Consider the following 23,163-nt stretch of genomic DNA (forward strand, 5'->3'; position numbering starts at 1 on the left):
TCTCCATGGTAATTACAGGGAGCAGAACAGGCAGAGAACATACAGTATCTCAAGCTTTAATGCCTTGGTAAAAAGAGAATTCAAATCACCAGTTTTATCATCATCGCCTAGCCCTTCCTCGAAGAATTTGAACTTCTATTCTTATTCCCACTCCAAATGCAGGGTTGCAGTGCTGGCACGTAAGTAATGGGAGGTGTTTAATGGGATCTTAAAGAGAGGAAGGTCACGTTTATGATTCATAAAATAGTTTAAAAATAAGATTTTGAAAGTCTTTACTGCTTTGTACTTTTTATTATTGGCACGTTTTAAAAACTTTTCAAAGGAAGACGCCTTCCTCTGGAAGTGCATGTTTTTTGGGCACCCCCAACTGGGAAGAGACCCTGAGGTAGACCCAGAATTTGCCCCGAAGGTTTTTCCATCTCATCTGGCCAACGAATGCTTTGGGATCCCCCAGAAGGAAAATGTGGCTGGGAAGAGGCATGTCCTGAATACCTTACTCAGCTTTAGCAGGAGAAAGTGGTTGGTTGGTCGGCTGGTTGGTTGGTAATCAGTTGGTCGGTTAGGCGGGTCGGTCAGACAGATGGATGTTTTAAAGCATACTGGTATTTCTGTCTTAACATAAGGAATACCTAAAACTGAAAAACATTTCTAAGCAGTCTAGTGGCAGAGTCAATCAGATATATTTGTTCCAATTAAATACTAACAAAGAGACTGCCCACCCTATTGTTAAGCATCGTGTCAAAAAATACAAAGATTCACCTTCAAGGATAGAGGGTAAAATCAAGAAAATAGGGTGTTTTAATCTTGTTTTATTCCTGACTTACTGACTTGGGGATGCATATGATCCACTCTTTGTCTCACTCCTGGCTTGATGACAAGCGGAAGGATTTGATGCACATGGGTGTCATCGGATTTGACATTCCTTAAACAATCGGTGTCTGGCTCAGCAGCTGAGGACAATGACTCTTCAAAGGAGGTCACAGAGATGCCTTTTTAAACCGGAAAGGTTTGGTTATTTGTGTTGCGTCGAGCCCTCTGTTTGTTCAGTTCCCCAGGAGAGGCTGTTTCCATCCATGTTTTCTGTGAGACAAGAGGACGTCTTCTTTGAGAGAAGCAACAGGTCACTAAAACCCAATACGCAAACTAGGACAAATTGTGTCTGGATCCTGTCCAGGCTGAATTTTATTGTTCTTCCAAACAGCAGAGAGATAGAAGAAGTTTGCAGCCAAGCCTCTACTCAGGAAACATATCCTCTGCCTGCCCTCCGTCCGGGGAAAAGGCCAGATTAAAGTGTGTATAAGCGCATCTGTGTTTGCTCTTTTGTGCATGTTTGTCTCTGCGGCACAAAAGACTCCAAAAGTCGGATAGCCGACCCTCCAGACCCCTTACGCTTGAGGCCAAATAACATGATGAGCAAGGAGAAACCCCAAGTGCAGGCAACCAAGAACATCCTCCACCCAGCTGACGAGCCCCAGGCCTCCATTCAGTGATCCTGCAGTCCATTAGAAAGGGAAACAAGGATGGAGAGCACGCTGCCTGCTCATCTTGGGACTCATCTTGATACATCCGGAGGCCTCACATTCAAAAGCCACAAAGCAGCAAGAGTTGCTACAACAGCTTGGCTAGAATAGGTCTCATACCCAGTGGTCAAAGCTCAGCAACTGTCCCCACTGATCTGGATGTGCACAAGCTTCAGGGTTTTCCTCCCCCACTGAGGCAAGAAACTGAATAAATGAATGCCTACACTTACGTGAAATGGTAAATGGATGGATATATATAGGACTCTTCTACCTGAGCAGGACAAATGGCTTTACAAAGTTTCTCATTCACCCACGCACACGCCCACACCGGCCTGCTAAATGGTGGAAATTGGGTCAGAGACTTGCTCTGAAATGTAGTAAAGGAACAAAAGTGCCACATCATGAAGCAAAGGCAATGTGAAGCTCTTATTTAGACTGTCATCTACTAACTAAATTGATCAGGAGCCAGACTCAGTGCAGCAGATAACAGTGATTAGCTTATCTTTCAGGTGGGCAATCCAACTTTATTAGATCACGATTGATCTTGAAGGCATCCACAATGTACTTTTACTATATCTACTAGGCCAACTGTAGCAATTCCAGTATTTAATGCCATCTTATTTCTGTTTCCAAACTTCACGTAACCTCATTGAATAGTGAATCCGTGGACCAGACTCATCAATTCCCTGGGTGAAACCTGAATTTTGCTATGCCTGGAGTTGTTTTAATAACCACCTGTGGTTCAATGCCCCCTTTTAATATTATTATCACAGCATTTACAGCTGACTTCATTTGAATCACATCTTTAATCCTTGATAACTCCTCCGAAGAAATTGAAGAAGTATATGTCTGACATTGAACATTGGACAAAAACTATTCATAAAGAAGTGCTGTTATATCAACATGCATTTCAGGACTTCATTCACTGGTGGTTTTCTTGCATAAAGGCCTCTCCAACTAACCAGAGAGAACTGGAGTAGCTATTGATCAAAATTATGTGGCTAAAAAGCTCTTTTCTTGTAGGTACAAACACCTAATTGATGATAATGATATTACCTTCATCTTTGAGTGCTCACGAGTCTGTAGATGCCTTTCTTTACGCACGCAAAAAATCCTTTAATGTTTGCAATCCAATAAAAAAATGATTGTATGACAGGTCAGAATATTCGTATTTTCCATTTTTTGAATTTGAAGATACAGCGATGCACAGGCTCATAATAGGGCAGCATTTCCACAAGGAGACGGCCTTGATCTTTCAACGCAGCCATCTTTTGAACCATGATATGGAGCGCCAGTTCGAATGGTTGACACGTTGCTCCAGGCAGCGTGCGCCCTTTCCATCCAGACAACAGGCTGCTTTCAGACTGTGTCCGGGGAGGTTTCAGGAATATCCGACACCTCTGTCTCCCGCTTGCGCAGTCCTTAATGCCAGAGATCAGACACACGAGAAAGAATGCTCCGTACTGACTCACAAACTTTGTGCTTTCAAGAATAGTTTCGATCGTGTTGCAGGCTTTAAATGTCATCAGTGACCCTGACACTACACATCTCACCATCAGAGTAAGAAACATTGATTTATTACAAGTCACTGGTTTATGACTGTTTTGTCCCTGTTAGATGTACTGATTATGGTAATTGCTGCTCAGAGCTCAGTATTTAAAGGGTAACTCCACCAATTTTACATATTAAAGTGTGTTTACAGGTCGTGGGGAGCTCTACTGTACATGTGAAAAAGTAGTATAAAGCATTTTGTGGCTCCAGAGGAAGCTGCATGTAATCTGATGAATTGCCTCCAGTGATGTCACTCAGTGGCTTAAATTGCATTGTGGGTAATGTAGGCGCAATGTTTTGAAAAGCAGTCCGCTGGTCTATCGTTGCACTCCTATAGCTATAACACTGTTGGACTCATTATGGACGGTTTAAAAACAAATGATTAAGCAGAACCAGATATATTTACTTTTTTTATTTCACACATTCTTCTTCCTTTTCAAAAATTGCCTCCTACAATAACCACAATGCAACGTCACAGCAGACCGCCATTGTTTTAAGAGAAAGATCTTCATGATCTTTATGCCTGAACAAACTAAATAAACAAACTCTCCTTGTTTTCATGACTGAATAAACTGAATAAACAAACTGACCTTAAAGGACAACACAATTTTATACTGGTTTACTTTGTTTATATGTGGCGGACCCTGCCACCTTTCTAGCTTCAAACATTGTTCTGGGGACCTTATTTTCCTCTGAGAACAGCTTGTTTAACCAGTTGCGGAGAAAATAAATATTTCTGAGTTTGCATTATCACCTCATTAATATTGCAAACATTAAAATTCTGAGTTTTAATTTATTCTCCAAAACTACATAGTGCTCCTTTAATGTGTTAAAATCGGTGGAATTACCCTTTCACTTTTATACATCTAAATGGGTATGAAACATTGTAGAGTGTTGCTCTGCTAGTTAATTCGCTCTTTTTATTGTTTTTCCTGTTTATTGTGCAGTCATTTCATACATTAGTTAAATACTGTGCTGTAAATCGCCTTCCTCTGCAACCTTTACTCCTCTCTATTAGACTCCAGGGGTGATGTGGGTTCACACACTGAGCATGTTCACCTCTCAATACAACAGAAATGATTGCATTCAGCTGTGCAGCACATCTCCCTCATGTTTTGTTGCCGGCTATATTTATTAACAAAGACCTGAGAAAACAGAAATAAATCCGGGGGTTTAATTCAAATCATTTCATTCTGGACCACGTTCACTCCTCCTTCACTGATGCCGGCTGTGTTTGAACAACTGGATTTCATCAGCGGCGCGCAGCCAGTCTGCCAGCAAACCTCAGACGAGAACCCTCACTTAATATCAGCACAGCAGGTTCAGTTCTGGCTCCGGTGCACTGATCCGCAGAGCAAACTCACTCGACAGCACACATCCTCTTCAAATCTTCGTCCCATTTGTGAAGCATCTTGTCAAACATGCGCGGCACGAAGTAGCTTCTATTTTGATGTTTCGAAGTAGCATTTTGACTGAAGGCTGAAGTGTGTGAGAAGAGCACAGGTGATGAAAATTCGACCTTGTTCTCCAGACTTGCTGCGAGTAAAAATCTGACAGACCGAAATGTGGAATACATGGAGGTTTGTTTGAGTAAAGTCTTTCCATTGTACTCAAGCTTACTAGAAAGATCTAGATTGCACCTCTCCCTGTTTGTTCCTCTTGGCCCGGGGTTTGAGCTCAACTGTGGATTTTACATTTAATGCTATGGGACATCGTTGACAGCCATGCTGGATGAGTATCATGCAGGAGATGCATGGGAATTCGGGTTATTTTTCCACTGCAGACGATCGCAGGGGGAAAAGTTAAGTTCCCGTTTCGAAATGAAATGTTTTTACTGTGGGAGAACGTAATTCCTCTGCTATAAATGGGCCTGGTGAAAATTTGACAATCTGCAAGTCAGCTTTGCAAAATCCCCACCTGTGCAAAGCTGGAATGTTATTCAACAGAAAGACTGAGTGTGATTTCCCATCAAAATATTTTCAAAGTAGGTAAGCCATAAAATTGCGGTCGCTGGTGTTGAAAGCTTTGTCTCACAGTCTGCAGGTGGAATTTACATATATTAAATCTGGGAAACAAGTGAGATTCATGGCTAACTCTGACATAAAAACCCATCCGCTCTTTCTCCCTCTCTGTGTTTCCCTCTCTCCTTCTCTCTCTATCACACAGACAGCTCTGCTTGTTCCTGGTTGCTCATGTGTGGCAGCGGAGCTGGATGGAGAACATATTGCTCCATCAATCACGTCCCATTCTTCTCGGCGACGCACGCGACTCGGAGGGCTGTCTGAGACCGAGGCCACGTTCAGTCAGCCCTTTTGTAAAAATGCGAAGATGACAAATATTCTTCAGAAACGCATCCAGAGCTACATCAAACTGTACATATCCCTATATCCTAATATCTGTCAAATGATGTTCCCCTTCCTTTGCCAGGCCCTTGGGTGACACTGTTGACAGTATCTTAATCTACAGAGCGAGGAGTGTGTGACAAAGCTCCCTTCTCCCCTGTGTTATTCCAATAGATCAAATGAAAAGATACAGGAAGAAGAAGGAGGAAGATGTCGGTTTTCATCAATGTCTGAGTGATGTATTGAAGAATTCCTGTCTTTCAAGTCTTTGTGTCAGCGCACCAGAAGACCAAAGCTTGGAGAACACTGCGATGCCCACACTGGCAGCGCAAAAAAGAGAAAAGACTTCCTCCTTCCCCTACCCTAGCTGTTATGTGTGACACACAACTTGGCTGCAGCCCCAGCTGTAGCCCCTGGGCAGTGCATATGTCATCCATTTGTACTCCAGAAAGCACTCAGTTCCGAGCTAAGGCTGGAGTATGAATGGAGGGAACACTTACTCGTTTTTCTCCAGAGCCAAGAGCAGCTGTTCACCTTCCGCTTCAATCAGGAGCTTCAGTGATGCAGGGTGACTCTGATGAGACAACAGACAGGAGAGGGGATGAGAAAGATTGGTTCTGGCCGGGAGCATTTTGATTGAGAAAAGATTGATCTGGTTGCTGTTGAAGTGTTTCAGAATTAGTTAGCATGGTTTAAAGGAACAGTTCACCCAAAAATTACAACTCAGTCATTATCTAATCGTCCTCATGGAGGATGGAAAGTCGGGTGAAGTTGCGAAGTCTGCAAAACATTTCTGGAGCTTCACCGAAAAAAAAAGTGTTCGCAGCATTCTCCTGAACAACTGAAGTAGATGGGGACTTGTTTTAAATATCAAACAACAACCAAAAAGAGACAAAAAAAAATGGCTCCATACGGCTCAACCAGGGTAATCCAGGTCTCTGGAAGCCCAGAGGTCCAAAATTTACATGAAAATAGTTTATTTACACCTTCAACTCCATATCAGTGCATGCTGACGCTTTTAGCTTAGCAGCTACAGTGAAGATATTGGATTTAAAAAGGGTGCAAATAACGTCTTCAAATCAGTTTCAGATCCCTGGGATCTTCTGGGGATCTTCTGGGGATTTGGATTATGCTGAACGACCTGTATGGAGTCATTTTATGTTTGTTTTTTCATATCGATGGCTCTACAGTATGCGGCCATTATGTTAGCTCGCTAGCGATAGCAATGTTAACGTTACCTAGTGTTAGCAACATTAATGTGAGCTAGCTCATGTTAGCAACAATAACGCTTATTTGCTAGTGTTTGCAACATTAGCTAGTGCAACAAACTGGAACCACTGGAAGGGGCAGATGATTCGAACAACAGCGGTGTTGTGACGTGCATGCAAAGGTCACCTTTAGTGGCTGAATGTTCGCAATAACACAATTCCCAATCAAGTCCCCATCTGCTTCAGTTGTTTAGGAGAATGCCGTTTTGCTGTGAAGCTGCAGAAATGTTTCTTTCAACTTCAACCTGACTTTCCATCAACATGCGGATGAATTTGTCCTTTAAATTCAACAAAATAATTCAATTTGTGCCGTGCGTCGCTGTAAAACAATAATAAGCAAACAGTGATTCGTTACAATCCTGGTAAAACTGTGATTGAGCCACTCAGGGCTGTCGGTGAACATGCGAAGACGGCTGTTTTTCAATTGATGAGAGCGGCAAATCCTTATGAAGCGACTTTGTATCTCAGAAAAAGAGCTGAGAGGATTAGCTTTATGTTTCTATTCCATTTGACATTAATCCTGCAGGAAAACCACGAGTCTTTGCACCCCTGAGTTACAACACTGAGCGGGACCATGTGTCTCTGTTAGAGTCAGATGAAGTGGCACCGGGTCGTACATCACTCCTGTCAGTTGCGCTGTGCGACGAACGCTGCTGTGTGCGCGCACGAGCCCCCACACACATGCAGAGCACACTCTAGTCTCCACATGTCAGCACGTAACCTCCCTCCTCTCACAGAAACGGGGAAAAAAATCCTCCACATTCTCTATATCGCCGGGCAACCACACATACACACAAACATATCACACGCGTAGTTCAATCTGGGTCAACTGTGGAAAGCAGCACTGCTCTGGGTTAAGTCATCCATCACCCCCTGTGGAGGGGAATGTCTAGTGGATCATAAGAGGATATGGAAGCAGAACACTTAAGGTTTTAGGCAGTATCATTGCACAAGTCATGTGGGACTAAACTTCCTGCTATTTTCTGTTCAGACAGCTTTCTATATGCATGCTTGGACCTCCCTCACGCCACGTAATGTTTATGACAACTTCAGGGAAAATTATGATTGGCACTGCATGTTTAGGCTCGTTATTTATCAAGCCATACATTCAAAATTAGCACTTATTTTCACCTTCTTTGTGAGTATTCTATGATCTGAGGTTTTGTTTTGTTTTTCTGGGTAATAACATCCCAGAGAAACCTTGTGGCACCCTGTCTGTTTGGCTAAGAAAGAACAAATTAATTCACAAATGAATTGACTCAACCTGCAAACACAAGCTGTGTTTTTTAAGTCTGCCTGGCAGCCATGTATTTTGTTTTTGTAAAGTCTAGGATTATAACACCGAGCAGAGCCAAGGAGCCCAGATTTCAAACATTTCATTAATGTTCCACTGGGACCTGTGGTGTTTTCTTTCTAAGATGCAGATATTGTGCAGCTGTCGATTTCGCTTGAAAAGCGCTGAACCCGAACACAAAGAGGTTATCTATGTGCTGTCTCTGCCTGACTGTATATGGTCATGCACCCTTTAACTTAGCTGAGTCTCGGTCCTGACATGTGAGCAGGGTTCATTTTATTAAGACTGAGACGCACCGTGCAGATTTTTTATTTAAATTTGCAATAAATCTGAACAATTACCAGACTATTCATTCATTCATGAAAGCAAAATGTGGATTGGTTATAGTTCAGTTCTAAAATGCATTTTTCATTGATTCATTGATATTTAATCTGGGTTTGAATGTTTGCACAACAGTTTTAAGAGTAAAAGATGATTACAGAAGACTTAAAGGATGAGTTCAGTTTGATATCTTGAGCTTCAGGAGACTTTAGGAGAGCTGTGTGGAGCCATTTTACGTTTGTTTTTTTTAAGTTAAGACTGAATTTACCTTTTTGGGTGAACTTACTCTTTAAAGGCACATCCAGACCAACTTTATACCTCATTTATACTCATTCAACTGAAAGAGACTAGTCCAGCGATATTGGGGCTCCGTCCAGCAAAAATTTTGAACTTGGCTAAACTTGTGCTGCAACACAACTTGACTTCATCCAGCAAAGCAGTTACATGTTGGCCAATCACATAAATGCTTCTGTACATTCCTGGTGGATTACTTTGTGACTTTGTCAGGGTTACAAAATCCCATCACTCCCTAACTCTGTGGAGTGTTTCAAGCCTTGAAACTTGTGCATCTGTAAATCAAACTGGACTCCCTTTCATTGTCTCGCCAGTTCAGAGGTCCGCCTGACGAAATGAAGCTCCCAGCGCTGTCTGTACACAGAGCTGTTTTTGGTCTGAAGCCCCACTAACAGTTTTCCCTTTAGTGGGGGTAAAAATGTCCATTTATTCCCGATGTGAGACGTAAATGGTTTATCCCCTTGAGAGCGTGAACGTGTGCGACAAACTCGGTGGCAGTCTGCCTGCTGGATTTTTGAAATACAGCGTCATGCGTGCAAAGTTTTGGTCTGACGGTGGTGCAAGAAGAAAGCCCTGTAAGTAGCTTTCATCCCCTTACATGCAGAGGAATCGCCTGTCTAGATTTTGAATCTGATCGTGCTAGAGCGATTATCAAGAGCTTACCAAAATCATAAAGCAGTCATCTGCAGGGGATCATGAATTTCAAGACCAAATTTTATGACACAAGGCTCAGTAATATCAAGATATTGGGACCAGTGCTGAATAAACAAACAGATGTTCAAAACAACAAGCAGAGCAAAAAATGTGTGAAAGAAATCGTTTCAGCTACTAATCTCCACCTGGGATCTGAGTTGGCCGATCGGTTTCCAGTCTTGCCCAACACGCTGAAGAGGTACTGTGGTCCCATAGTGTTTCTGCTTCGCCGTGGGTCTGTGTTGAACAGTCGAGCTCAGAAGATCCCCTGTGAAAGAAAAATATAAATAGCATGTGAGGACGCGCAAGAAAACTTCAAAGTGTTCCGCCTTTGCGTCTGCCGAACCAGACCGTGTCCATCTTGTCAAACAATGGGAGCATTTTCTACAAACAATACTGATAATTAATTCCTCCCCGCTATTAAAGGCCTGAGCCTGGTGTTGAGCCTGACAGTACAGCTGCCTTGTAAAAGTGTCACTTCAAGAAAATCACGGCGTTTGTCTTTGATGGCTTTTTTCTGTGTCACAGCACACAAATAATGCTCTCTGAATGCTTTTGTTTGTCATAACTAACAATTATCTCCGCTGACAATACATCCTTGCCCTTCCTGAACACGTGTTCACCTCCTTTTTTATAGACTGTCAGAAGAGCGGACGTCGTCTCCTCGCCTATAAAGACGTGAACACAACAGCGCTAATCAGCACTCTCACACATCACGCAACGAGAGCCGTTGGCCCGTGGCGGAACTGTAACCACCCCCTCTGCCACTCAAGCTGCCTGAATCTCAGCAGTTCTTCGGGAACGGGAGAGTTTTGAGCAAAGAGGAGCCGCTGCCGCTGCCGCTGCTGCTGCTGCTGCTGGTGCTGCTGTGATAACTCCTAGCACAGGGCTAGTGTCCAGGATGCAGTGCAGGGATTAGAAGTAGCTTTGGGGCATTGTTCCCAGCATGCTTTTATCTCCTCTCTCTGTGTTCTGACAGCTGCTTTAACTGAGCCTCCGAATGGCTATGGTTCTTGGAGCTCTGCTGTGTCGCCAGTTTAAGAATATATCCGTCCCCAAATCCAATACCGACGTCCCCGAGCGTGGTGGCAGAAATACAGCCACTACGCCGGGGAAAACCTGCCACTTATAGCTGAGAAAGAAGCTGCAATCGCTCTAAAGAGTACATCACAAGCACACAGAGAGTCAGAACGCAACAGTGAGCCGCTGGAGGAGTTTGCTAACAGGGTTCCTGCAGTAATCAGCTCCCCGCAGCGGGGAAGCTGTCTCGGAGCTTGGGTCTCGTACTAAAACAGCGGGGGTTGTTAGAACCATTTGTTTCAGCGCAAACATCCTAAATCAAATGTTTGCTTGTTTTTGGTTGTCTTCCACTGGCGCTCCATTGAGCGTTTCCACACAGCAGGGGAACAGATTTAGCTGGGGGATGATGTCAGCGGACTTGTGAGAAAGTTGTGCGTGTGGCCTGGGAATAATTTATGTATGTTTTGAAACTTTACTTCTTAATTTCGAGTCGCATTTCAAACACTTATAAACACAAAACACACTCGGGGGAAACACTCATCACAGATCATTATTGCCAGCAGATGCGAGGGTCTTCCACATCCTCTTCTGACTCTCTGCGCATGACTCACCCGGCTAAATTGCTGAGTCTGCTTATTATCCGGCATTAATAACACAGGTCAGGCAGAGTGCTCCCCAGCTGAGCTTTGTTCTGGTTCTCCTCTGAGGAAACCGACCACTCTGGTGTTCATCACAGAGCCGCTCCGGCTGATAGCGGAGAGCCAGAGGTGACCAGCTCAGCAGTCCTCGTCCAGCCTCTCAGCCTGATGATGAGAAGCAGGCTCGGGCAAGGACGGGACGGCATCACGCACACAAGAGCGAGAGAAGCATCCCGCCCTCATTAGTCCTTAGAAAACCACACCGTCTGTCTGGGGGAGGTGGGCATGCTGAGTAAGGGAACGCATGGCAACCTTGGTGAGAGCACGGATGGATAAACACAACAGATGAGGGGGGGGGAGGAAAGAAGTGTTGACAGAGAGCGGTCAAGTCCACATTGTGGTTATGAAGTTAACACACACACACACACACACACACATATGGAGCGGCCATCGCCTTTTCTGCAGCATGCTCCACATCAACTTTGAAGACAAGGTTCACAACCATACAGCGTTTTTGGTTCCCTGACTTCAAAGCCCGTCAGTGAATAACCATTTTGTTAATGTGGTCCGCTATGAGGTTTAATTCCCGCCTATAAATGGCATTATATTAGTGGAAATAGTCTGGAGGGTCATTTTTCTTTCCACATGCTTGGGAGACGACGTTTGGTAAAAGTTGGAGCGCGGCGGGGCCGTGGTGCGCCGGGTGTGTAAGTGGCTTTTGTTACCTCCAATGTTATAAGAGCCACCAGAAGCAGTAAGGGAGCGGTAAAAGTGGCACCAGAACCCAGAGCCTTATTTATACGTTCAATAAAGGAGAGTGTAAACAGGGGTCTTAATAAAGCAGAGTTCTGGCCACGATCTGCTCCCTTTATGTTCCGGCGTACACAAGGAGAGTTTGTGCCGTTTATATTACCTCAATAAAGTCAATGCTGGGTTGGAGGATTGTATGTCTGTGTGCGTGGAAATGTGACTGTGGGTGTTTGTTCGCGTGTGGGGGACCGAAATGTGATACAGGCCTCTGACTGAATAAAGTCATAAAGTTGGCTCTCCCTCGCAGTGTTGTTGAGAAAGAATAACAAAGCCTATTATGTGCTCTGTATGTTGTTTTGTTGTTTTACACACTGTAATACATGACTGGCTGGTTAGACCTTAATGGTAGGTGGAGCATATTCACACCAAACATGGATTAAAGGTCCAGTGCGTAGGTTTTAGGGGGATTCAACCTAAGCACTGGACCTGCCGCACCACCAGGCTAAGAAACGAAAAGACTCCTGAGCTCGTCCTCCTCACTCCACTATGAGAAAAATATTTTTTCCTTCCTTGTGTTGCATAAAGGGACTATGACTCACATTTCATTGTACAAGCCTCTGTTGCAGAATGACAAATGAATCAGCCTTGAACATATCATTTTGTATGCACGACATCGCCGCACAACACACAGCATCTCGCGACCCCTTGAGAGCTTCTGACCCCCAGGTTGGTCTTTTGTTGCACACGCTCATGTGAGTCAAAAGATGTCTAAGTTGGGGGAAAAATAACGATTTTTAGACATTTAGGTAAGATAAAACAGATGTTTTAACAGCATTAAGACGACTTTATCTCATCAACTTTTCCACTTTTTTATGACTCACATGACAACCATCTTATTTGCTTCAAATCAAGTTCATGATTCATTTTTCTTGTTCATTTCTTTTCTGTGTTTATTTAAGATTTTCTGACTCTGTCTCTCCTTGTGTAGTGTTTCAAAGGCTATTGTCGCTTTTGTTTTATTATTTGCTTTGCTTTGCTTTTTATGGCCCTATTTTCAACTTTTTTACTCTCATGAAGCACTTTGTCACTTTGCTACAATAACTAAACTTTACTAGCTTGCACCAAATTTTCGCCTGTTTCGACGTCAATAACTCGCCACGGGCAGGAGAACTAAATCGGTCCTTACTGGGGCAGTTTCCTACTTCCTGTATTTCACCGTGAATCATTCCCTGGTTGTATCAGCACTACCAGCTTAATGCATTCTCCACAGCCTATATGAGCTGCTGGTCCCAGGACACAGACGACCTTCCCTCAGTTCTTCGCAGATCTCAAGACGTCCTTTCTTTCTGCCCTTTCACAACGCCCTTCCCTTTTCCCCCCGACCACAAACCAACAACTGTTGGGCTTTATTAAACCCCAGAGCCTGCTTTCTCGCAACCAACTGCAAATCACTCCTCGACAGCCAACCATGAAATAATGTATTCATAACAATCTTTGCTTTTCCGACACAAATGGCATGCTGTTCTTTTCATCTGCACATTTGATGAGGCCGTGCCCCCCCCCACACACACACACGTGCACGGGTCCTCGCTGAGATGGGACGCAGGCTGCACGTACGCGCACACATCAATAAAGAGCTCCCCTAATTACAGTCACCCTTTGCCAGCTCAGGAAAAGCACACAAGGACACTCTCCAAAGTCACTTTGACAGCATTCTCCCTGCAATCTTGAAAATATGTCAGATCGAAAAATGAGAAACATCGCCTGTGGCGGCTTGAATCAGACTCTTTGACGAACACAATCCCTTGAACGGTACAAAAACAAGTGCGAAGCAGACACACTTGAGATGATTCCGGCGTTGTTTGACACGGCTGGACAATGTTTGGTTACACAAACCTCGAGAAGGAGCTGGGCTTGAAATAAGAGCATGTGGGATTCATTAGAGCAGAGCGATGAGTTTAATTTGGCCTGTTTGAAGCAGGAAGATGACACAACAAAGGTAAGAAAAGGCATAAAAAAACAAAACATGAGGCTCTTTCCCCGGTTCCATATGGAAATGTGTTCTTGATAAAACAAATCTAATAAAATGAGCACTTTTTCTGCATTAAGATCATGTAGCCACAGCCATTCTTATCCGGATTTAGTGGATGTCTTTAATCAGAGCACCGACTAGACTGGGGACACGATCCAGCAAAGTTTCTGGGCCAAAAGTTTGTTCTGACATCAGCCCACGGGGGAAAACTTGGGTAATGTTTATGGCTATTGTTCATTTAATAACGGGTGATTGACAGGCATATCACGAATTCAATTTACCCCCAATCAGAGTGGGCAAATTATGCTAATTCAAACAGAATGGTGATTGGGAATAGGATGATGAATGATACAGAGGAAGACCCATCAAGAAGACTTTTTCATAAATGACCTTGGAGACAAAAGCAATGAACTGTGCTGCCTTCCCTTATCACTTTCCCTCCTTCATCATCTTCTCCAGGCCTGTGATTAATCATTATTCTCATGATTGACTGTGTTATCGATTCTGTTTTGGATTAATTTGAAGAATCTTATTCTATGTAATGTCAGGAATTAGTGAAAAATGCCCATCTCAAGCTCCAACAACCCAAGAAGTTATGATCAGCCAACAGTCCAAGAAGCCAAACATATTCATTTTAATTTATTAGTGCAGAAACAATTAGTCAAGTCATTTATTGGTGGTTTCATAGAGGACTCAGCAACTATTTTAGTCATTTATTAAGGAAAAATGGCATAAATCCACTGCTCAAATAAGAGTACTTGCTGTTTTTTTAAATGCACCGCATGTCATTTCTCCTGCTACAGATCTGTCAGTCAAAACGGTGAAAACAAAAGAGTTGTTTTATGATGTCAGGAAGTTGTGTGGGATGACGGGAGTTGTCTTCACTGTCTGATACAACGCTCAGCTTCACATAGGAGGTAATGAATGAAAGCTTTGTGTGATGTTTAGTCACGTTCGCTGACTTCCTTCCTCGCTCTTGACAAATTATCTGGCGTTGATCTGGAAGTTATAGCGGCAAGTGCCCAAAGGAAACCGCAGCGTTATCTTGAATGAAATGAAGAATTTCTCTGGGTTTGTTTCGTGAACAGTGATATATGTCGTATGCTTTGAGCTAAAAGCTAACATCAGCATTCTAACCCTATTCCTAGCCTGCATGATACCTTGCACGAATCATGGGCACGACTTCCAGCACTAATGCCACCTAACCATCGTTCTTCCATGTTCTTCTTCAGTGCATCGGTTATGATGATACTTTGTTACTTAATGCTAAAAAAGTGTCACCCTTAATCGTTTCCCCCAGCAACCACCCCAGGAAACTGTTGGATATCTTTAGTATGTCCTTGGGAAGCAACTTCAGGACGTCACCTTGGTCTCTGGGAACTTGCGATGACCATGCATCTCATTTTATAGAAAATACACTGATTAATTATGACTTGTAGGACGAAATGATATAAAAACAGATGAAAGCAGCATATTTGTGGAGCAGGACCTCACTTCGTGTCAGTTGTTCAGTGCAGGGTTCACAGGGATTACGGAGCAAAGGTGAAAAGTGCTTGGTAATCTTGGCTCGACTCCACAGTAAACATCTGACCCACTTGGGGGACATTATGTCGACACACTGAGGGGTCACACTAGGAAGCACAGGAACCTGTAGGTGACATAATGGTAACAGGAATCCGCACCAACTGAAAAGAGGGTCTCCTTAAATCAAATCTAATAAGGTAGCAGTGTGTCAAAAGCCACTGCAGTGAGAGTTGTTAATGGTTGGATTTATGGGGGGACGATTATTTTAGAGCATTTTTTAGGGTCATTATCAAGCTGTTTAACACTGGGCTCCCTCTACTGGTAAATGCCTCCTTTGTCTCCTGTCTCTGTCTCTCTACCCCTACCTTGTACCCTGAACTCATTTACTGTCACACCAGCCTGATGTCAGCACATAATTACACGATGGGAAATAGATGGTCCTGCAGCAAAAATTCCCGTCGGCTCAGCAGGAGGTTAATGCCGTCCGAGAAAGCTGTGCCGTTACGCCCCCAGCGCGGTGACACCGTGACGCCTCCCCTGCCGCGAGGGCTGCGCTCGCTTGCCTGGCGCGGAGCCCGTGTGCCTTAGCAACAAAGGTCAGAGCCAGCGGGCTTCAGGAGCAGAGCTGTGTGAAAGCTTGTTAAAACGGTCCCTATGATGGATTTCATTTACAGCGTCCTGGAACTCCTCGCTGTCATGGGAAGCACATGTCTGGCGTAAATTCAAACACAAAAAAACAAAGAAAAATAACAAAACCGCAAGCCACAGCAGAAACACTGTGAGAGAAAAGAAGAAGGAGGAGGGCTGGATCCTCAAGTGATGAACAGAATGCTTCGGCAACCATCTCATTACCTCAGATGAGACAGCGTCTTTAAAAAGGCACACAGGTCGAGGATTATGACAAAGACAGACATCAGTGGATGAGAAAGTGAAATAGCTTTTACATAATTACTTGATGAATCGATAAGTTGATTTACCAGAAAATTATGTGACACTAATGTTGATTTCTTTTTTCCTAGTCTGTTCTGTCATTCATCAAGCAAAAATTAAAAACATGATTTTTTCTGGCTTTGGGAGGCTTCACGGAGAAGAGAGAAGAAATATATGGTCCAGATTTTTTGTTGCTCTCTTCTTGCTGAATTAATGAGTCGCTCCCATGTTTGTTTGTTTTACTTAATGACACCTCTGGGCCTCAGTACAAATGTGAGGATTTGCTGATTATACTTCATAACTTCATTGTAAATTGAATATATCTGTTTTGTGAGACTGCTTTTCGGACAAAAAAAGTGCCATCTTCACTGGGTTACGAAAACCCGAAAACAACCAACCCAAACTTTTAACAATCTTACTTTGCTCTAGGTTCTACTTGAAACTTTCGTCTGTAGCCATTTGATGTGCTGCTAGGCCTGCTTCGCTTAAAAATACATCACAGGTCCGCCTGTGGAATATAACTCAGACAGATGCAGACAGCAGAAACTGGCAGCAGGAGAACTTTGTTTGGGCCAATTTGTTAGAAACTCACCCAGGTAGGAGGTGACCTGTCTTGTTCCCGTTAACGCGATTGCCTATTAGGACACATACAGTGGCTTTTGCCTTTCTTGTTGCTGAATAGGAAGGGGGAAATCCCTCTGGATGCTGTGTGCCAAGCTGGAAGATAGATTATCTGGAAGTACGGTATAAAAGTTCTGTGATTCAAATCTCAGTGGAAGACGATGACTGCAAGTTCTTATGGAATCTAGTTAAACCGGAGCGTTTTTCCATGTAGCACAGTACATTAATCTGGAATTGCAATGTATTCCTATTGTCTCCACTGGCGGGATTATATTAAAGTAAATGCTGATGTCTTGGCATTCATGTGGATGCTGACCAAGCAGACTCCCTTATAGCAACGGCACGCCCGATGGCAGTGTCCCCCCAGCAGGACAAAGCACCCTGTCACACTACAAAAACTGCTCACGAAAGGGCCGAAGAACATGTCAAAGAGCTGAAAGGCATCAATCTGACCTCCAAACTGTCCATACCCCAATCCGATCATGCATCTGTGGGATGTATAGCTAACTTTGAGCTAACAAGGGTAAACCAACTACCTTAATTTGAGCTAACCAAAGTTGAACATAAATTGAAATTATCTGGCTCAACAGTCAGATATTTGTCTAAGGAGTTGATGAAGACCAAGACAGAACTAAAAGGAGAGTGATGTTGGCCATGATGGACCTTTTGAACAGAAAGCATTTTGACGTACCATAGCAGGAAAGCAGAGGTGCAACACAGCTGGCACCAGTCGATTTGTGGACATACCATGCTTAATTGTCTATTTTATTCTAAATGGGGAAATAATGTACTAAACGAACATCATGCTGTGTTGAAGAAGACTTGAAACTAGCGATTGAGACCATAAAATCATTAGGAAACTGTTGACTGTGGTAATAAATCAAGTGAGAAGTAGGGTCATTTTCTCATAAGCTTACATACAATCTGACTTCTTTTTGCAACCAGTGTCCAGAGTCACCCCCTGCTGGCCAAAAAATATGTCTCAGCTCAATTAAGTGTCCTTGTAAGCCAGAACAGCTTTATTCATTTATTATGCTATACCGAAAAGTACTGCAACAGAACACGAGAACAGACAAGAACAGGCTTATAAACTGTGCGTGATATTTTTCTGAAACACTGATGGGGTGTAACATGAACTAACCCAGATAGATCCGACACTGACAACAGATATCTGAGCCAACTGGGCTCTTTGACCAGACCGGAGAGAGGACGCTCCGGGAGATCTGTGCTGAGCTCAACTCTGACCTGTCTGGGTGTGAAAGTCCAATGAGAAAGTCCAGAGCCAGCGTCGGGTTTCAGCTCGTGCGTTAAACTTTTGTCTGGAGGGGAGGGGGGGTCAAATGAGTCCAAAGCAGCTTCGAAGAAATTAATGCAACACATGTAGGGTCAGGCCACATGAGCGCAGTCCAGCTATTTTCCTCCCTCCTATATAAATATCCCCACTGCGGAACAGCAACTGGTTGATCAATCTGTCTTAATGCAGAAGCACACATTGGCCAGGTCGTCTCACCAGCCTCCTGGGTTTCAACTACCCTGAACAACTCATCTGGAAGATCTGAATCCATTCATACTGGAAAGACACTAAATGCCTCTGACTTGAGATGGGCCACATCATTGTGATAATGTCTCTCTGGGGTAGGACACTGTTTGCTATAGGAATGTTTTACTACAGTCCAAAAATACATTGTCAGCTCAACTTTCATTTGTCTGAGCGTGCGGCACGCAAGCTGCATGCAGCGCTTCAGGCTGAGAGAGTCATGTTGGCTGAAGCAGTGCAGCTGGCTAGTAAATACTGTCTGACACTGAGTGTGTCAACCATCGGAGGAAATCATTCACAAACCATCCCCGGCGAGGACAGGGAGACAACACAAGACAGACAGGGAGAGGAAAACCGACAAGATAGCTCAGGGAGCGGTGTCATGAAATATGTATGCCAACATGACGCTGCATGGAGCTCAAATGATCCATCTTTTCTTAGCAGCCTTGAATTCCTGACTGCTAAGACAAAGTGCACAGTCTGCAGACAGACTCATAAAAGCGGGCAGGAATGATTCCCACTCATTACGCTTTAACGTGAAGTAAGCTGCAACTAATTATTTTAATTGATCGAACAATCATTTTGTCTACAAATAGTCCAAAGAATAGGGAAAGAAACACGCACAAGTTCTGAAAGTCCATGGCAACCTCTTGAAATGATCATTTATTATTTGGCATTTGTTCGTGCTTACATGACCTTAATGATTGAGTGGTCCATTCAAGGTCCAGTGAGTAGGATTTAGGGGGATTTAGGAGGATCCATTGTCAGAAATGGAAAATAATATTCATAACTATGTTTTCACTTGTGTAAACACCTGAAACTACAAATCATTGTGTTTTCGTCCCTTAGAATGAGCCTTTTATATCTACAGAAGAAGTGTTTCTCGTCTGGGCGTGGATGTATAATGAGAATTGGATACAGTGTTGGAGGCGTGGCCCTGCTCATTTCTATGAAAGTTGCCCAGTGGTGCAAGAACCCTGAAAACTTCAACTTCCAGGGTACAGAATTAGCCAGATCTACTCATCTGCCCATACACACTTTAGAAACTTTGCTATATCTTGATTGGAAATAAAATAATCTAATGGTGCAGTTCTTCCCGACTTCCCAAATGTTATCGGATTTAATTTATCAGTCGCTTCTTTCACAATGTAAGTTATCATATGAAGTTGTAATTGCATGGTTTGGCCACTATGTCAACTGTAGCTTCCGTTAACTAGTTAGCTCAGCTAGCTGTGCAGTTAGCAGTCATATTAGACTCGGCCCGAACTGAGAGCTCGGAGCACAGGAGGCGTGTTGATGTTCTTCACTATGGGATCATCACCTCTTGAGGTACAAAGCGACACAGCGGCTAGCTGGTTAGCATGCTTACTTAAATAGATATCTCTGCAACACAATAGACAGATATCTTTGACATGTGGTCAAAACTTTCTTGATTAATTGATTAGCAAAACTGTTACTGATGTTTTTTAGCATTTACGTCAAGTCCGACATCGCCCTGATCTCCACAACATTTGATTATTTCTGTCTTTTAAATGTTAACCCATCTCCTGTATCTCAATCACCCCAAATATATACGCAAGCAGGTACACATCCTGCCAATACAAGATCAGCTTTCAGACTTCACCCCAACCGTACGCACGAGTGAACTGGCGATGATGGTTTTTGACGAGTCTGAACCCCCGTGGGGGCGAACGCATCAAGGCCAAGTTCTGCTGAAGTGTTGATGAATAAATGAACAACTTCCTCACGCTTTTGAATCCCACTTTTACACATTTGCACTTGCTGGTAATTAATTCCCAGGATTCCGCAGCGAGCATCGTGACTGGCTGCGTGTTCAGATGTAAAAGTCTTCTGTAAGGCTGGCTCCTTCACCCACCGCTGTCTCACATACCGTGTGTAGTGTCCTTGTTGGATCTCACCTTGGGCGTGAACACTGGTGACTGGGATGTCATGAGCCGCAGCCCAAAGGGGTTTTGCAATCACAGTGTGGGCAGACACAAACACACTCTGACACCACATCTGAACATTTCCCCAGAGTTATTTTTCAGCTGTTGCTGGGATATAACAATAAACACAATGCAGTCTACTGATTTCTAAAGAGCCACTTAAAGTCCAACCCAACAATGTGACTTTAATTTCACGTTTGCCACTGAAATGACCCCTGGAAATCATCCATAATTGAAACAGTGAAGTATGTTTGAAGTGTGCTTGAAAGTGCCAGCCAAATGCCTCCAGTGCTGCCACTGATTACCAAAAAGAGTTTCAGCATCATCAATTATACAGCGTCTCCTCTCCTCTGAGGTACACACTGGATGGACTGCGAGCTGAGATGATCACACGCACAGATATACTGTATGTTGGGGAGGGAGCGAGAAGGAGATGTTGCACTCTGCCCGAACATGTGTTACAGATGTGCAAGTGCGGTGTACTACTAACAAAGGCTTTCATAAAAAATATGATGCACCCAGGCATGAATGAAGATTACGCAGTAAGAGCAGGCAAAATGCACAATGACAGGATGATTTCAACATGCGCAAAAGAGCCGTTTCATGCTGATAAAACGAGCTTTTTACCACTTTTACGCACGACAACAGCGAAGCACATCTGGCACCGTCACCTCTTACCTTCAGCAGATGTGGAGAACGCGCTGTCACACACCGACACAGACAAGCATAAAGCCTGAAGAGCTGTCAGGATAACAAACTTCAGCCTCCGCTGGCTCCCGGGATTCATGATGCCCGGCTGAAAGCGTGGACGTGGACTGGCCAACTGTTTTCACTGCAGCGCGACCATCATCATACAACCCCCTGGTCCCTCCAACAGCTGATGTGCAAGAAGAGAGAACAACCAGCCCCCTCTCTCCCGAAAATAAAAAAAAAAAAAAAAAAAAGTAGTGACTTCCTGAAATATGATCAAGTATATGAGCGGGTGCTTTAGTTAGGAAATCCCGACGACAGCTGATCCAACTCCGTGCGCTCTCCCCATTCGGAGAGGATTAAAGACGCATCGCGCAGAGAAAAGTGAGAAACGGGAGGAAAAATTGAGGAAACAGTGACAGAGAGGACACAAGCCGCTGTTGTCTCTGTCGCCCACTGGAATGACATCAATTCCAGGACAATTACTGGAGAGAAGTGTTGTCTTATGAGTGGGGACCATGTGCTTCAATGAAACGACTCCGCCGGGTCCTAACGCCGACCTTTGGTTCGCGGAGTCTCCCAAGAAGCTGCGTCAAGTTACCGGAAACGAACGGAGCTCAGTTTCCGGTTTTAGCCTCCAAAATAAAAGCTCAAAACAGGATTCACAATGCACTCATGTAGCTATTTTTGCACAATAATAGTCAAAATAAAGATGTATATAAAGTATATAGGCTAAATAAACACTGTTTTTATTTTTTGTTGTTTTTATTGTGTTGGATTTCTATTTATTTGTTTGCTCATTTGACCGGTCGTAGGCTATACAACAGAATGACACTTGATTTGTCCTTCATCCTTTTGCTGGTACTGTGTTTTCACTGTGTGACACAGTTGAAAGTCCACGAAAACAACTGTACAAAACAAGTCATTTTATCTCCAGCTCTTACTTGGAAGTGGTGGTCGAAAAATGCTGGCAAGTGGACCTTGAGTCAAGATTGTTTTTGTCAAATTACAGATATATTTTTTTTCTCTGAGAAGTTCAAATCAGTTCAAATCAATTTTATTTATATAGCCCAAAATCACAATCGCATTGCCTCAGTGGGCTTTTACAATCTGTACAGTGAGCGACATCCTCTGTCCTTAGACCCTGGATTTGAGTGAGGAAAAACTTGCCATATTGGGAAAAAAAACTTTTAATAGGGGCAAAAAAGATGAAAGTTAAATTTAACCCACATTTATTTGTTCTTAAACACGACTTAGTAGGTGATGCACAAAGCATTAACTTAGTGTTTTATTTTGAAAGGAAGCCATTTGATTTCCGGCCTCTCTCTTGCTATTTCGTACTCAACTTGACCCAACGGGCTTGTTAGGCGCACAAAGCACTGAGGCAGCCCACACTGGGAGTAAATTTGAATTATACATTCTGCACAGCCCTCAGTCACAGATGCTACTGTGGATGCATGTTGCTGTTACAGTCAGAGTAAGCTGAAAGAAGCAGTGTGTGAAGGGAAAAAAAAAAAAATCAGACTTGCAAATCCAGCTGAATCTGTTGACTCCACGCAAGCAGTGTTTGGTTCCTCACCAAAAAATTGGGTTCTGTCCTCTGTGCACACACACCAGAATCAAAATATCAGCAGCAAATATATTCATGAGAATCACAACCAGCTAGTCCAGCCTCACCTTGTCATCTGATTACTCTACACATGGGCAGAAGGTACATGAAAAAACTGTGGCTCAACTCATGTACTCTCTTCAGTGTGTGCACTCTGCACTGCACCACCACTTCAGAGGAGAATACAGGCAGAAAACAGGCAGAGATGTCCACATGCAGGCTGGGCTCCTGAGAGCTTTTCCTCCGCAACAGGAGAAAATGAAAGAGCAGCATTAAAAGGTACTGTATGCTTCCAGCATGGAGACTTAAGTTAAAGTCACAGCAGCACATCCAATTGCTGCCTGACACCGTTTGAAATATAGGAACCATGGGGTGCAGCCTAGTGTCATGACGCTCAGAAACCTCTCCAAACTCTTCCTTTAGGATCAAATACGAATGGAAATAAAAAAGAATACTGAGGAGTATTTCCTCTGCATGCTGATTATACTGGAACTCAACATTCAGCTGGTGGGGTGTTACAAAGAGCTGATCTTTTGCTCTTTTTTAAGAAGCAGGGGAAGCTTGGAGGAAGATGATAAGGTGC

The 23,163-nt window shown here is 43.6% G+C and overlaps 1 protein-coding gene across 1 annotated transcript in view; it reads right to left on the bottom strand.

The window, feature by feature from the left end:
* LOC141015208 (disintegrin and metalloproteinase domain-containing protein 12-like) overlaps positions 1–9,849 on the bottom strand; it is a 71,048-nt gene extending 61,199 nt beyond the window's left edge. Inside the window, exons 1-3 of the mRNA XM_073489162.1 lie at positions 9,815–9,849; positions 9,430–9,538; positions 5,914–5,987 (exon numbers count right to left, since the gene is read on the bottom strand). Of these exons, the coding sequence (XP_073345263.1) occupies positions 5,914–5,987; positions 9,430–9,538; positions 9,815–9,849 (218 nt within the window). The remainder of the gene's footprint in view (positions 1–5,913; positions 5,988–9,429; positions 9,539–9,814) is intronic.
* Between the last annotated feature and the right edge of the window lie 13,314 nt (positions 9,850–23,163).

This window comes from Pagrus major, chromosome 20 (assembly GCF_040436345.1).
Source record: "Pagrus major chromosome 20, Pma_NU_1.0".
NCBI classification, from domain to species: Eukaryota; Metazoa; Chordata; class Actinopteri; order Spariformes; family Sparidae; genus Pagrus; species Pagrus major.